The sequence below is a fragment of the Mus pahari genome, chromosome 9, assembly GCF_900095145.1.
Source record: "Mus pahari chromosome 9, PAHARI_EIJ_v1.1, whole genome shotgun sequence".
Taxonomy (NCBI): domain Eukaryota; kingdom Metazoa; phylum Chordata; class Mammalia; order Rodentia; family Muridae; genus Mus; species Mus pahari.
The window spans coordinates 48,681,046-48,696,229 of NC_034598.1; the positions used below are offsets into that span (position 1 = coordinate 48,681,046).

The 15,184-nt window shown below is 48.9% G+C and overlaps 2 protein-coding genes across 3 annotated transcripts in view; one reads left to right on the forward strand and one right to left on the reverse strand.

Moving 5' to 3' along the window:
• The window catches only part of Rnf41 (ring finger protein 41), a 27,232-nt gene extending 22,350 nt beyond the window's left edge, over window positions 1-4,882 (reverse strand). Inside the window, exons 1-2 of the mRNA XM_021204771.1 lie at window positions 4,675-4,882; window positions 1,287-1,469 (exon numbers count right to left, since the gene is read on the reverse strand). The gene's annotated coding sequence lies outside the window, so the exon portion shown is untranslated. The remainder of the gene's footprint in view (window positions 1-1,286; window positions 1,470-4,674) is intronic.
• Window positions 4,883-6,629: 1,747 nt separating this feature from the next.
• Window positions 6,630-15,018, forward strand: Nabp2 (nucleic acid binding protein 2). 2 transcript variants are annotated; one of them, XM_021205231.2, is made up of 7 exons: window positions 6,630-6,738; window positions 7,120-7,221; window positions 7,622-7,760; window positions 7,851-7,922; window positions 8,060-8,141; window positions 8,234-8,300; window positions 14,489-15,018. In XM_021205231.2, exons 2-7 carry the CDS (start codon window positions 7,143-7,145, stop codon window positions 14,686-14,688), a joined length of 639 nt encoding a protein of 212 aa, XP_021060890.1. In that variant the 5' UTR covers window positions 6,630-6,738; window positions 7,120-7,142; the 3' UTR covers window positions 14,689-15,018. The 2 variants fall into 2 exon arrangements, with proteins under 2 accessions (XP_021060890.1, XP_029398216.1); XM_029542356.1 differs by lacking the exon at window positions 6,630-6,738 and adding an exon at window positions 6,754-6,958.
• The last annotated feature ends 166 nt before the right edge of the window (window positions 15,019-15,184 follow it).

Here is a 15,184-nt window from a genome sequence, read left to right on the forward strand (position 1 = left end):
TCAGGGCTATACAGAGAAACCCTGTCTCGAAAAACCAAAAAACAAAACAAAACAAAATAAAACCCCCCCGTTTCATTTCTTAGGAGATAGAGGAGTAAAGCTACCTGACTTCTAAGCTCTGTTTAACTCCAGAATGCTGGAATCTCCATTTACCAGAGGATATTTATCTATGTAGTTTTTTGGGGTTTTGTTTTGGAGACTGGACCTCACTATGTAGGCCCGGCTGTCTTAGACCTCTCCCTGTGGACCAGGTTGGCCTTCAACTCACAGCAATCCATCTGCTCTGCCTCCTAGGTGCTGGAATTAAAGGTGTGAGGCACTACAGCTGGCTCAGAGGATTTCAAAGGTTGAGTTTGTTTAGAGTGTTTCATTACTTTGAGTTCTTTCTCTCCTGTGTGTAGGGCACGGACATGGGCCTGCTGCCCCTCTGGGAGCCACCTGTCTTTGAACAGGCTTTTACACGGTTAATGGGAGCTGCAGCCAGGTCCTCCTGCTTTCACTGCAAGAGTTCTGAAATACTGGTCCATCTTTTGGCTCTAAACTCAAATTCCTAAAGAACAATTCAGAGGATCTATAGTTCTTTAAGGTCTGGGTGGTGGTAGCACATGACTTTGAGTCCAGCACTCAGGAAACAGAAGCAGGCAGATATCTGTGAGTGTGAGGCCAACCTGGCTGGTCTACAGAGTTTCAGGACAGCCAGGGCTACACAGAGAAACCCTGTCTTGAAAAACAAGCAAACAAGAATTCATCAAATGGCTACTGCAAGGTCTGCAGAGCTCCCAGCTGTCCACCAGCACACAGCTCTACTTCTGTGGTTAACACAGATCTCTTCATTCTAACATACAATCTTCTTGCCAACAGAGAAGAAAGAGGAAATGCAACCACTGTCTTCAAACTAAGGCACAGGTATAGTCCAGTGAGTATACAAGATTTAAAAAAAAAAAAAAAAAAAATAGAAGCCGGGTGAGGTGGTGCACACCTTTAATCCCAGCACTCGGGCGGCAGAGGCAGGCAGATTTCTGAGTTCGAGGCCAGCCTGGTCTACAAAGTGAGTTCCTGGACAACCAGGGCCATACAGAGAAACCCTGTCTAGGAAAATTAAAAAAAAAAAAAGAAAAGAAAAGAAAAAGAAAAAGAAAAAAAGAAAAGAAAAAACATAAAACATACTACCAACAAGATAGCATGCATTACTTTTAGAAAGCTTCAGGGTACTAGATTTTCCAGGTCAGAAGGAACCCTGACCAGGGAGAAGAGGTGGAATGAGATTCCAAACCCAGGCTCTTTACCTTCTAAGTGGTGGGGGCAGGTTCCCTGTTCACAAGGTTCCAACCCCCTGATGCCTCCGCTCAGTGCCGCTCAGGAGATGCTCTGAGTATCCCATCTTGTTTGCTATACTCCAACTGAGTCTTTCTTCCTAGTGACAAGTCTCTTGGCCCAGAGGTGGGTGTGATGTCACAATCAGGAACGCTCTATTAATAGGAACAGGGAGAGAAAAGAAAAGGTAAGGCAGAGCACCTGTTTCCACTTAGCAGTGAGACTGGACAGACTTGGATCGGATGGGTGGGGCATCCAGGCAGAGAGGAGGAGAAACTCCTTTCAGGACTGCAGGCTGCTGCACTACCCTATGAACGAACAGGAGGGTACTTGGTCTAGAGAGGAGGGGAAGGAAAAGCCAAGGTGGAGAGGGAAGCCACTGGAGACAAGACTTGTTTGAAAACATAGAGAAGGGAAAAGGAGAGCTCAGGCTGTATCTCAGTGATCGAGTGCTTGCCCAGCATCCACAACGTCCTGAATTTAATCCTATCACCACACAAACTAGGAGGGTAGTGATGCCTGCCTATAATCTTAGTGCCTCAGCAGAGGCAAGAGGATCAAAGTTCAAGGCCATCCTGGGGTACATGGGATTCTGTTTCAAAATAAAAAAGTATGTGTATGTGTGTGCGCACATATATACATACAGATTAACTTTCAAAATTATCTCATTTTATATATATGGGTGTACTGCCTGCATATATGTCTAAGTACCACATTTGTGCCTGGTGCCAGAGGAGGCCAGAAGTGAATTCCCTAGTACTGGAGTTAGACAGCTGTGAACTGCCTAGTGGGTGTTTGGAATCAAAGCCCCAGTTCTCTGAAAGCTCAGTCACTGATCTCAACTACGGAGCCGTCTCTCCAGCCCCTGTATATATACTTCTTTACTCAGCACATAACTACAAGCAATGCCAAAAATTCCAAATCGGTGGCTATACAGAATACAAATCCATAGTGCTTGCCCTGTACTGTCCTTTAATGTTTCTGGGGTGACTTCATTTATACGATATCATGTAAAAACTTTTCTAGAGGCCAGGGAGGACAGCCCATGCCTGCATTCCCAACACTCAGTAGGTAAAATAGGAGAATTTGAGTTCAAGGCCAGCTCGGGCTAAGTAGCAAGTTCCAAACTTTGTCTCAAACAAACCCAAAACTGCTTACAAGGCACTGGAACTCAGTCCTTGGCTCCATACTTGAGAGTGCATGACTATAGTGCCAGGACTGGAAAATGTCAGAAGACAGTGAGAAAGCAGGGCTTCAGTTCATTCCCGGCAGGGATGTGAGCCTGGAGTACTCAGATCCCCAAACATCCAGGCTCCCTCAAGGGAAACATTTTCTCACACAGAGAATACTCAGTCGCTATAGGTGCAAACTGAAACACCCCTGAAGGGATAAGGCTTTAAAAAAGGCAAGAGGGGTGGGGACTGAGAGAGCGGGCTTACTCATAAACAGGAAGAATGAAGGCAGGTACGGTAGCTCATGCCTGCAATCCCAACACCCAGGAGGCTGAGACAGGAAGATAACTGAACTCAGTCAGGAGAGGCCACCGGGCAGGACCTTTTCTCAATTGGGAAGGAGGAAAAAAAGCAGAGATAGTGTTGTTCTAGGTGGGCAACTTGGTCGACCAGGAAGCAGTAAAACCAGGCTGACCAGGCTCGTGTCTGAAAAGATGGGACTATTCCAGAGCCCTGAGAATCGGAGTCAATGAGATACAGCACAACTAATTAAACTCCCTGGCTCGGCTCGTTATCGTGTGTGTGTGTGTGTGTGTGTGTGTGTGTGTGTGTGTGAGACTAGTGAAAGGGCTAAGTTAGGAGAGTACTTGGTGATGATCTTTCATGCAGAACACAAAGGCTACTGGGTCTCTCCTGAATTGGGTACATGTGCTCCTAGTTCACTGCGCTCATCAACCACAGCTCCTTCAGTGTGTCTTCTCAGTGAACGAGAGAAGTGTAAAGGCCAGCATTTCTCTTCACTGTAGTCCAGAGAGGAGAGAGTTGATGTTCCTCCCTACCCCACATAACACAGGAGGAGGAANGCTTCCTTCCTTTGAACAACACCCCATTTCCCAACCATCTGGCACATGCACCTGTACCTCAAAAAAAAAAAAAAAGCTTCCAGGAACAGGTACTATATTGGCTATGCTTGGTCTCCTAGGGACAAGCTAAGCACTGAATCAGGGGGAGAGGGAGAGAGAGAGAGAGTGCCATCCACTGACAGGACAGCTTCAGACAAGCCATGTAGACAACTGTCAAACAGGGATGACACTTGCATTTTCTAACCTGTTGTCCTGCAAATCAAATGAGATAAACTCTAAGAGTATGTGTAAGACTGCTCTTAGTTGTTGCAACGGAATGGCAAAATAAACTCATAGTGAGAACCAGAGGAAATGCTTGAAAATGCTTGTTCCTTCTTTTCGATCACTGGGAAGTAGGCCCTGCCATAAGGTGTACCTAAGACACTGCATAACAATACGACTGCACCCCTCACCCTCCCTTGGCACTATCTTTCTTGGGGGAATACTAGCAGCCAATAATCCTGCTATTAGTTAAAACTACTGTATAAGAAGTAACCTGCCAAGATTCTCAGAGGTCAATCTCCATAGAACAGTGGCCTTGGTAACCACCACATTTGCTACCAGTTGAAATGAAGTTTCATGAAATGAAGTTAGTGTGCCAATCCAAAACACCCTCATCCTGCATTTTCAGGTGTTTCTCCTGCCCCACCCCCCCATCCCACCCTCGCTCTCTACCCCACAAATGCCCTGCCTCCTGGGCTGGGGTGGGCTTTCCAGGGTATTAAATGAGTGGATGGATCGTGCGTGTCAGAGCGGGGCTGCAAATCAGTCAGGGGCAAAGATGTAAGGAATGTAAGAGTCCTCCACGGAGGGGTGGGGGAGAGAGAGGAGCGGCGAAGGAATAAAAGAGAAAGACAAGGCTGCCAAAGACAAGGCATGGGAAAGAAGCCAAGCTATGGCGCTTGGAGGGCGGAGGTTTGGGTTCCGCGGTCCCTGCCAAGGCTAGCCCCCAGAACGTTCCCTTCTTCGCCTCCAAGCCTGTCAATCATTGCCATTTAAACTCCATGTTGTCCCTCAGCCCCAGGGGTCAGCTCCTCCCGGGTCCTCAGACCGGCCCAAGGCCACTCCCGCACTTCCCGCGGCTTTCCCTACTCCAGGGGACCTTCCCAAGCTCCAGAGCCCCCAGCTAGCTCACCTCCCGACTCCTCCCAGCGGAGCTCCCTTCCTCCATATTCCTCCTCCTCTCCACCCTTCCTCCCGACCCCCAACACCTCGGACCCAGGCACCAATCCAAGAGGACCTCGCCCCCCCCCAGGGTTAGAAGCTCGCCCAGGAGCGTTACGCACCGCCCGGAACGCGGCCTGGCTTCTCCGGACGCGGGGCCGGGCTGCGGCTGAGGACACGGCGGCCGCGTAGCACCCTGGGTGCCCGGTCTCAGCCTTTCCCCGTAGGGGAAGGGGAAGGCAAGGATGGGGAAGAAGGTTCCGACCACTCCTCGCCGTCTCCGGTTAGCCCTTAGCCACGCCCACTGCTGCTACGCAACGGGGCGGAAGCTCGTCACCAAGCCCCGCCTCTCTGTTTAACTCGGGGGCGACTGGACGACGCTCCTACGAGAGGCGGGGGCTAGCTCGGCCTCCGCTCTGGGCCGGAAGTTCTTAAGGACGGGCAGTGTAGCCTTTTGGGAGGGAGGGCTCTGTGTGCTTCAGGTGCGAAGGTCTGGGGCGACCCCGGGTGTCCGGCCCTGCAGAGTCACTTCGTGCTGGGTGGTGGTGCACGGCTCGGGTGCCAGGCCTGATGCAGCGCTGGGACGAGGTCGCGGCGGAGCAGCTGGTCTCCAGCGTGGCCTGCTGTCCTCCCAGCCCTTCAGTTTCCAGAGCTGTGGTCAGCATCCCGGGGCCTCCCGACCTGTGACTCACAGTCATGGGAATGGATGCTGCTGTTAACTTAGGAGGCCGCAGGATGGAGAGGGAGGGAGTGTCTCACCGCAAAGCTTTGATCTGGGGTGCTGCAGGGGTATCCGCCTCCCAGCCACACACTCTTGTAGTATTCATGATGGCTCTTCAAAAACTCAGAGTGCCCGAAACACTAATGATTTGATTTCCTAAGGCTGCAACGCTGTGGTTGGGGGAATGTGGGTGGGAGAGAGCCTGAGGAGAGTCGTGGTGGAGTTTAAAGCGCTCTGTGTTAGGTAAGCAGTTAAGCAAGACAAGGAATGCAATTACATTACCTCTTAGGCTAATCTGGTGTCAAGCAGTATTTGTTGTAGATATTCTCTTTTTTAAAGGGCAGTTCACATTAGTACATATGTAACTATTCGTGAGAATACAGAGCTAGCTGCTTCCTTTGAAGACAATCTGACAAGTACCCGAGGAAACTAAAGCGTCTAGGTGTCTCTGAGATACAATAAAATAAGGAAATAGGAATCGAATGTGCCTTTGTGAACCAAGTCAGACTTGCTTACCCCCCCTCCCCTAGTCAGGGTTTCTCTTTGTTGCCCTGGCTGTCCTGGAGTTCACTATGTAGGATAGGCTGGCTTTAAACTCAAGAGCTCCGCCTGCCTCTCGCCTCCCCAGTGCCCGCTTTTTATGTTCCGGGTTCAACGTCTTTCGAAGGAGGCTGAATCTGCCTATTATCTTTCTATGGCGAAAATGCCTCTTGTCCCAGAGCCCTGAGCCGAACCGTTTGGTGTATTAAAGATGATGTGTAAGCTCCTGCCATGTCCAAAGCACTGGCTTTTAACTAACTTAACATTTTCATGTGTAAAATGGGCAGTGGTGGCGCACGCCTTTAATCCCAGCACTTGGGAGGCAGAGGCAGGTGGATTTCTGAGTTCGAGGCCAGCCTGGTCTACAGAGTGAGTTCCAGGACAGCCAAGGCTACACAGAGAAACCCTGTCTCAAACTTCTTCCCCTCCCCCACCCCACCGAAAAAAAAAAAAAAGAATTGCCGAGAAAACAAGCAAAGAAACAAGCTGTAACTAAGACGTTTTCCTGCTGCATTCCATCGCCCTTGGATCTTTTTTCCCACTGTGACACTAGTTGAAGAGAAAATGAAATGTTTAAGAGCCCGAAGTGCATTCTTTGGGAGGAAAAGAGGCTTGGTATCTGCGGCGCCCCCTGGTGGGCCATCCATCTTTTCCCCTACGGAACTAATACACTGCGAGGTTCCTTTAAAACCTAAAAACTGCCCCCTTCGCGGCGAGTGAATCTCGGAGCCCGATTGGATGGGCGGTGGCTGGAGGTGGGGCGCTTTGGGCGGCAGATCGGACCTTATTGGCTGGAGGAGGTCAGGGGACGTTTCCGGGAATGTACGCGCTCCCGCGTTCCTCTCCGCAGCATCCGGCGGCAGCCAGCCCCCTGGCTCCCCCTGCGGGTGGCTCGGCGGTGTGCACAGTCCGGCCTGCTGGCTGGGTGGGTGGTGGGCTGCGAGTGGGGGAGGGGATGGACCGAGTTCTGGGTTGTAGGGATGCAGGTTCAGGAAGATCTGCCGAGTGAGATTCTGTTTCCTGGAGCTGCATCGGGTTCCCTCCGAGTCTCCTTCAGCCTCCCCGCTTCGGAGCGTGAGACTGAAAGCATCCTGACATAGGGCCTTCCAGCCCCTAAGCATCTTACCCAGAGATCTGATCTTGAAGTACGAGGCCCCCAGGGAAGTTCGTGTCTAACCTCCCAGAAGGGTTAGAGGGGGACCGAGGCTGCCAGATTCCCGCCTGCTGTGGTGGGTAGGCCAAGCGGGAGCATGGGGGCAAAGGCTCCGCCGAGCCTTGAACCTTCATCTCCCATTTCCGCTTCCAGCGTGGTGCCACGGCTCGGGAAGCATGACGACCGAGACCTTCGTGAAGGATATCAAGCCCGGGCTCAAGAATCTGAACCTTATCTTCATTGTACTGGAGACAGGTGGCTATGCATGCGCAGTGGACTCGTGGGGAGCCAAGGGGGCGGAGCATGGAGAGTGGGAGCACACGGGACCACCGCTTGCATTCTTAACTTACCTGGACAAGGAGGAGGCTCCCCCTCCACGCTCATTCTAATCTCTTAGACCGCTGGCATAGGGAGCTGCTGACAGGTATAAAATAGGTAAAACTAAATGGACTGATGCCACGCGGGCCTTTTTCCCCACTCGGGGCTCTCTCCATGGTGCTGGATCCTCCACTACCGCCCCATACACCCACGCATAACCCGCCATCAAGGAGGGACGTGGGCTTTGCTTCTATCTCTTTACCTAACTCGGCCAATACCCACACTCTCACCATCACCATGATCTGTATGACTTTATTTCCATTTTCTTCCCTTAAAGGCCGGGTGACCAAGACAAAGGACGGGCATGAGGTTCGGACCTGTAAAGTGGCAGACAAAACGGGCAGCATCAACATCTCAGTATGGGACGATGTGGGCAACCTGATCCAACCTGGGGACATTATCCGACTCACCAAAGGGTAAGGCAGGGCTCCTCGCGGCAACAGCGGTAGGGTGTAGTTAAAAATCCTACAACTTTTCTGAAGACTGACTCCTGCTTCACCCCACAGGTATGCTTCCGTGTTCAAAGGTTGTCTGACACTGTACACTGGCCGTGGGGGCGATCTGCAGAAGATTGGAGAGTAAGTTGTCTTGGCAGTTGAGATAAGCACTAGGAACCCAAAGTGGAAAAGTTAGGGTTTACAAGGAAGCAACACAGACCGTGCTGTCCACATCTCCTGGCTGGACAGGTCCAAGGCTTCCGCTTCTTTCTTTGCAGATTCTGTATGGTTTATTCCGAAGTACCTAATTTCAGCGAGCCCAACCCAGAGTATAACACGCAGCAGGCGCCCAACAAATCGGTGAGTCCCTGGGCCTGGCATTAGAGAAAATGGCAGATAAGGCCGGCATCATGATGTTAAGGAGGGTCTGAGTATCTCATCTGTGCCTGCAGGTGCAGAACAATGACAACAGCCCTACTGCCCCACAAGCTACCACAGCACCCCCTGCTGCCTCTCCAGGTAGGAATCCATTTCTTTCCTTCCACTGGCCCATTCAAGTGCCCCATTCTGCCCAGCCAGGAAAGATGTGTTTTCCTCATCCCTTTTCCAAGTGCCTCCACTCTCAGGATGTTCCCCCTCCACCCAGTTCTCCTTCGTTTTTTACACCTTCTGCAAGTCTCAGTGGCAAAGAGACTTGAAGACCTGAGTGCTCTTACTTTCCTTGCCACTAGTCGAGAAGCAAAGGAGAGTAGTTTCTCAACACGTGCCACATGCCTGATAGGAGCATTCAGGGTCACACGGACCACATTTAAATATTGTTGTAAGTTCTTTGTAATATCAGTCACTAAGTGATGGGAATATATTCTGAAAAGTAGGTACACGCACACATACACATATACCTCGATTGTGTGGACTACTTGATTCTTAAGCTACATAGCATAATCTGTATTATAGTTTTCTTTTTTTTAAGATTTATTTTATGGATTAGGGGGGGGTACACTGTCGTTCTCTTCAGACACATCAGAAAAGGGAATTGGATCCCATTACAGATGGTTGTGACCCACCATGTGGTTGCTGGGAACTGAACTCAGGACCTCTGGAAGAGCAGCCAATGCTGTTACCAGTGAGCCATTTCTCCAGCCCTTATATTTCTTTTCTTTTTCTTATGTTTTTCTTTCTTTTTTTTCTCCCTTTCTTTTTCTTTCTTTCTTTTTATTTATTTATTTATTTTATTTTATTTTATTTTTATACACATTCTTACTATGTTGTCCAGGCAGATCTCAAAATCACAAAGATCCTCCTGCTTAGGCCTGACTAGCTCTGGAATATGCTACATTTTAAAAAATCATTTTATTGTTATTTAGGTTAAATTTCACAACCGTAATCCCAGCACTGGGGAAGAGATGAGGCAAAAGAATTATCACATGTTCCTATCTAGTCTATGGTTTAAAGCTAGACCTTGTCTCAAACAAACAAACAACAACAAATTTTGATTTCCGGGCCGGGCATGGTGGCGCATGCCTTTAATCCCAGCACTTGGGAGGCAGAGGCAGGCGGATTTCTGAGTTCGAGGCCAGCCTGGTCTACAAAGTGAGTTCCAGGACAGCCAGGGCTATACAGAGAAACCCTGTCTCGAAAAACCAAAAAAAAAAAAAAATTTTTTTTTATTTCCTTTTCTGAAATAATAATAGCAAATATAGTATAGCAGGGTATAGTAGTACACATCCCAGTACTGGAGAGGTAGAGGCAGAAGAATCACTGTAAACTTAAGGCCAGCATAGTCTACTTTGAAATTCCAGGCCACATACATAGTAAAACATTGTCTCAAAAAACAAAAAGAAAGAATTGTAAATACAAAAGCTGGCAACATATGAAGACATGGTCATTTATTTTGAATTACATTGTAACTGCTGTGGCTGCAGAGTTAGTAGACAGTGGGAAGTGTCTGGATTTTTTGTTTTCTCTCTCTCTCTCTCTCTCTCTCTCTCTCTCTCTCTCTCTCTTTTAGATTTTATCTATTTTTACCTTATATGTATGTGTCTTAGTCAGGGTTTCTATTCCCGCACAAAACACCATGACCAGAGCATCTTGAGGAGGACAGGGTTAATTCAGCTTACACGTCCACATTGCTGTTCATCACCAAAGGAAGTCAGAACAGGAACTCACACAGGACAGGAATCTGGAGGCAGGAGCTGATGCAGAGGCCATGGGGGGGGGGGGGTGCTGCTTACTGGCTTGCTTCCCCTGGCTTACTCAGCTTGCTTTCTTATAGAACCCAAGACTACCAGCCCAGGGATGGCACCACCCACAAGGGGCCCTCCCACCTTGATCACTAATTGAGAAAATGCCTTACAGCTGGAATGCCTTATAGCTGGATCTCTTGGAGGCATTTCCTCAAGGGAGGCTCCTTTCTCTGTGATAACTCCAGCTTGTGTCAAGTTGACATACAAAACCAGCCAGTACAGTGTGTTTTGTCTACATGTATGACTACCACATGCATACAGTACCCAAGGAAGCCAGGAGAGGGTAGCAGATGGTTGTTACTGCAGTGTAGGTGCTGGGAGCCAAATCTGGGTCAGCTGGAGAGCAGCCAGTGTTGTTAACCACTGAGCCATCAAGACCTTCCTAGTAGTCTTGCTTACAGAAACCACTGTTCACATCATCTCCACAGTCACCGCAGAGAGGATGAGTGCGTGCATGCTTACACGTCTATATGTTTGTGTTCTTCCCAGTTTCTCCACTCAGAATGAGCCACCCAACCTCAATGTGACAGCCACAAACCTTTAATCTCAGCACTTTGGAGTCATTGACAGGTTTATCTCTGTGAGTCCGAGGCCAGCCTGGTGTATTTAGTGTGTTCAGGACAGTCAGGACTTCTAAGAGAGAAGCTGTCTCAAAACAAGAAACAGAATGAGCCACCCATGGTGCTCGGGGTGGCTTAGCATAATTAAGTTAATTACAGTTCCCACCAGATGTGTGCACAGGACCACCAGTGGAGACAATCCCTCATATATGATCTATGACTGCATATTTCTCCTGCTGCTTCTGGCTTTATGGAGAACCTCCAATATTGTAATCAAAATGGATACCATTTAATTCCACCATAAAAGATACCATATGTTTTCAGTTGAAGAAGACTTAAGGGATGGGGAGATGGTTTGTGGTTAAGAACAGTGGGCTAGGGCTGGTGAGATGGCTCAGCGGTTAAGAGCACTGACTGCTCTTCCGAAGGTCCTGAGTTCAAATCCCAGCGACCGCATGGTGGCTCACAACCATCTGCAATGAGATCTGACTCCCTCTTCTGGAGTGTCTGAAGACAGCTACAGTGTACTTACGTATAATAATAAATGAATCTTAAAAAAAAAAAAAAAAAAGAACAGTGGGCTACTCTTGGTATGGTTCTCAGCACCCTCATGGCAGCTCACAGCAATCTGAAACTCCAGTTCCAGGGCATCCAGGGCTGTGTTCATATGCCCTCTTCAGGCAATGTAGTGCCCACACATACACATACAGGCAAAATACTCTTACACATAAAAATAAATGTAAAGAAAGAAAGATAGATAGATGCTGGTATGATGCCTCACACCTATAATCCTCATACGTTACAGGCTGAGGTGGGAGGGTCACTCCACATTGGTGGCTAGCCTAAAGTATCAGAGCATCAGGTCAGTCAGGGAGACCCTGCATCAAAGAAAGGAGGGAGGGACAGAGGGAGAGAGAGAGCTCGAGCAATCAAGCAGGAAGGGGGGGTAGAGAGACAGAGAAAGACAGGCAAGGTAGATAAGTAGATGTGATGTGATGTGACCGTTGGACCTAAAGGTAGTTCAGTGGCACGGCCTTGGGTTCAGCCTCCCCAGTATAAAAGACAATAGAAGAAGAAAAGGAGAGAATAAAATGGGACAGTACTTTTCCATGACTGTCTCATGCAAGGCTGGCCTCAGACTTAACTATGTAGCTAAACCTGGCCCAGCATCTCTGCTCCTTCTACCTATACCTTCCAAGTGCTGGACCATGGGTATGTCGCCATCATGTCTAGCTACAAAAATAAGGTACAACCAAGAGCTAAGCACGGTTGCTCTCTAGCACTTGAGCAGCAGAGGCAACGAGGGTTACTGCAAGTTCTGAGGACATTCTGGGATCCAGAGAATGAGTTCTAGGCGAGCTTGGTTTCCATAGCAAGGCCCTGTCTCAAAAAAAGGATATGGTGGCCTTTAATCCCAGTGCTCAGGAGGCAGAGGCAGGTGGACCTCTGAGTTTGAGGCCAGCCTGGTCTACAGAGCGAGTTCCATTACAGTCAGGGGGACACAGAGAAACAGGAAAAAGAGGGAAGGTATACATAAGGCCATGTGCCAAGTGCTTACTCCCTGTTGTCACCTGCTAACAGAAACGAGAGGTGTTTTGTTGTTTTGTTTTGTTTTTTCTTTTTGTGGCTTTGTAAATCCTTGTGTTGTGTATATATTTTCTCTATACGTATGTATTTAATTTGGGAGGGAGCTTTCATGTGCCACAGTGGGCACGTGGAAGTCAAAGGACAGTGGCAGTCCGTGGGTGTCAATCCTTGCACCATAGGGGTTCCAAGGATCGAACCCGCGCCATCTCGCCAGCCATGTGAGGGTGTTGTGGCTACTTTGTTGTTGCTTTAAGTTATCTTGACAGCAGCAGTGTAGGGAAAAGGATTCACCTAGCTGACAGTTCTGGGTTACATGCAGTGCGTCCCTGCAGTGGACAGAGCTGGGCACAGCACGGGCACCGTCGGGAGCAGAGAGTTCACGCTTGCTTGTGCTCAGCTCAGTTTCTCACTGAGTGATGCCGTGCAGTGTGCTGGGTCTTCCCACAGAATTAATTACAATTCCCCATAGATAAGCCCCCGGACCAGTCCTTCCTACCTCTTCCCAGGTGATTTGAGGCTGTGTCAAGGTGATAGACCTAACCCCACACAAGGCTAGCGCTCAATATGATCCTTAGCCCCCAAATACTTTTTTTTTTTTTTTTTTTTTTTTGGTTTTTTGAGACAGGGTTTCTCTGTATAGCCTTGACTGCCCTTGCTCTGCAGACCAGGCTGCCCCGGAACTCAGAGATCCACCTGCCTCCGCCTCCTTAGTGCTGGGATTAAAGGTGTGTGGCACCACCCCATACAAATTAAAAGTGTGTAGGTGTCTAAATATATGCATGTCTGTGCACCGTCTGCTTCCATGGGACCCATGAAGGCTAGAGGAGGATGCTGGGTCCCTCGGAACTGGTGTTACAGATGTGTGAACTGCTATGTGGGTGCTGGGAACTGAACCTGGATCCTCTGCAAGAGTACCCAGCGCTCCTCACTGCTGAGCCATCTCCCCAGCCCCCAAAAGTTGTCTGGTTTTTTTGTTTTGTTTTGTTTTGTTTTTTTTAAATATATAGCACAAAATCTTAACATTGCGATGTACATATTTGCTTTATCTATGAACTGAGGAAAGGGCTTTTCCCTTCTGTCTAGGCTACAGATATCTTAGACCACTAGAACAGAGAATTTAGTAGGGATGTGGTTTGAGAGCCAGTCTCCACATCACTGATGGTCTGCAGTGCCTTCACACACCAGAGACAGCCCCGTTTCTGTCTACTAGGACTCAACAGAGCACTTACTCTATGTATATGTCACGGAATAAAACACAGCACCTGCAGTCTCTGCAGGAGTAAGGATTATAATAGGCTGCATTAGGTGTGTGGGGGGTCATGCTAGCATACAGTTGCCAGAGTCAAGCCATCTCACACTCCCAGCTCCCTTAAAATGTTTAAAATATACAGGTGTAGGGATTGGCAAGGTGGTTCAGCAGGAACTGGTATTTGACATCGAGCCTGACAACCTGAGTTCAATTCCCAGAACATCCACATGGTGGAAGGAGACAATCAACTCCTGAAGGTTATATACATGTGCATGCACGCACACGTGTACACACACACACATACACACACGAGTAAATACAAAATATACACAGTTGGGGGTGATGTGTAGCTAAGTGGCTCAGTGGCAGAGGGGTTCAGTCCCCGGTGTATTGTTTATTATAGTGCTGGGTACCTAACCCAAGCACTAACTTCCCACCTATGGTAGACCCAGCCCTTTCCATTTAAACAGAGACTTAAGGCTCTTCCTGTGCTTCTCCAGCTTTACAGTCATCTTGGGCCATAGGACTTTTTTTTTCAGAGAGCCTTGAGCCTTGAACTAAATCTGGGTCTGATTTCCAATGATACAGAGATACATAAGATAAATGTGTTGTAATCATATAATATAAAGTTATACACACAGACAAACACACATGGTTCATGGAGCAACTTCCAAAATTATTGAGGGGTCCCTTTCATACTTGTAGCCCACAGCTTTTTGTACTCTAATCAGGACCACCGCATGCCTAGGGAATAGGGCCTCCTACAGTTGGGCTGGGTCTTCCTGCAAAATTAAGTTAATTACAATCCCATACAGACCAGCCAATGTAGACAAGCCCCTCACTGACTCTCCCTTGCAGACTCCAGGTTGTATCAAGTTGATAGTTAAAATTGTCAGTGCTAGGGTCCCATTCTTACGCAAAACCCATAGTCTTTTTGTACCTGGTCATCATTCATGCAGCTGTGCTTAGTGAAGACTCATCCACTCTCTGGGGCATGGAGTGGGCTTTGAGGACAGACCCCTTCTTACCGCAACTACCTAACTCCGTTTCTTCCTCTCCCACAACCAGCTTCCGAGAGCCAGAATGGGAATGGACTGAGCACCCAGCCAGGTCCTGTGGGTGGCCCCCATCCTTCTCACACCCCCTCACATCCCCCTAGCACTCGAATCACTCGAAGTCAACCCAACCACACGCCTTCCGGCCCTCCTGGCCCCTCCAGCAACCCTGTCAGCAACGGCAAAGAAACCCGAAGAAGCAGCAAGAGATGACAAGAGATGAGCCCTCTCCTTCCTTCCCCACAACCATGATCCAGGTGTCTCTGCCAGAGACAAGACAGTCTTCTATTAGGCTGCTGGCTTTGGGATTAGAGGATGAAGTAGCTGTGTTTTAGCCACTAAATTTCCCTGGAGGGGTGGTGAGCAGCAGCCTTATCCACCTCAAACTCAGGCCCCCACCCCCACCCCCGTTCTGCTGATGCTGTCTGTCCCCTGGGATCCAGGGTCCTCTGCCTGCCCTCCTTTGGAAAAAACAGTGTGGTTTTTGTGTGGGAAATGAGGGCCTAACTGAAATCCCTCCTTCCTAATAAATGTTCCCACTCATTCTGGAGTCTGTGTTTCTCTCATAGGAAAGAGGTTAGCGGGAGTGCACTTGGGGAATTGTCGTGCCCAGGCAAGGAGGCCTTGGGCAAAGCAAGCCTGCCCCTTTAAGGTAGTGTCCCTCCCCTACCCCCTCCCTCCAGGTGACCCTTGTCCAGCCTGCCTGCCA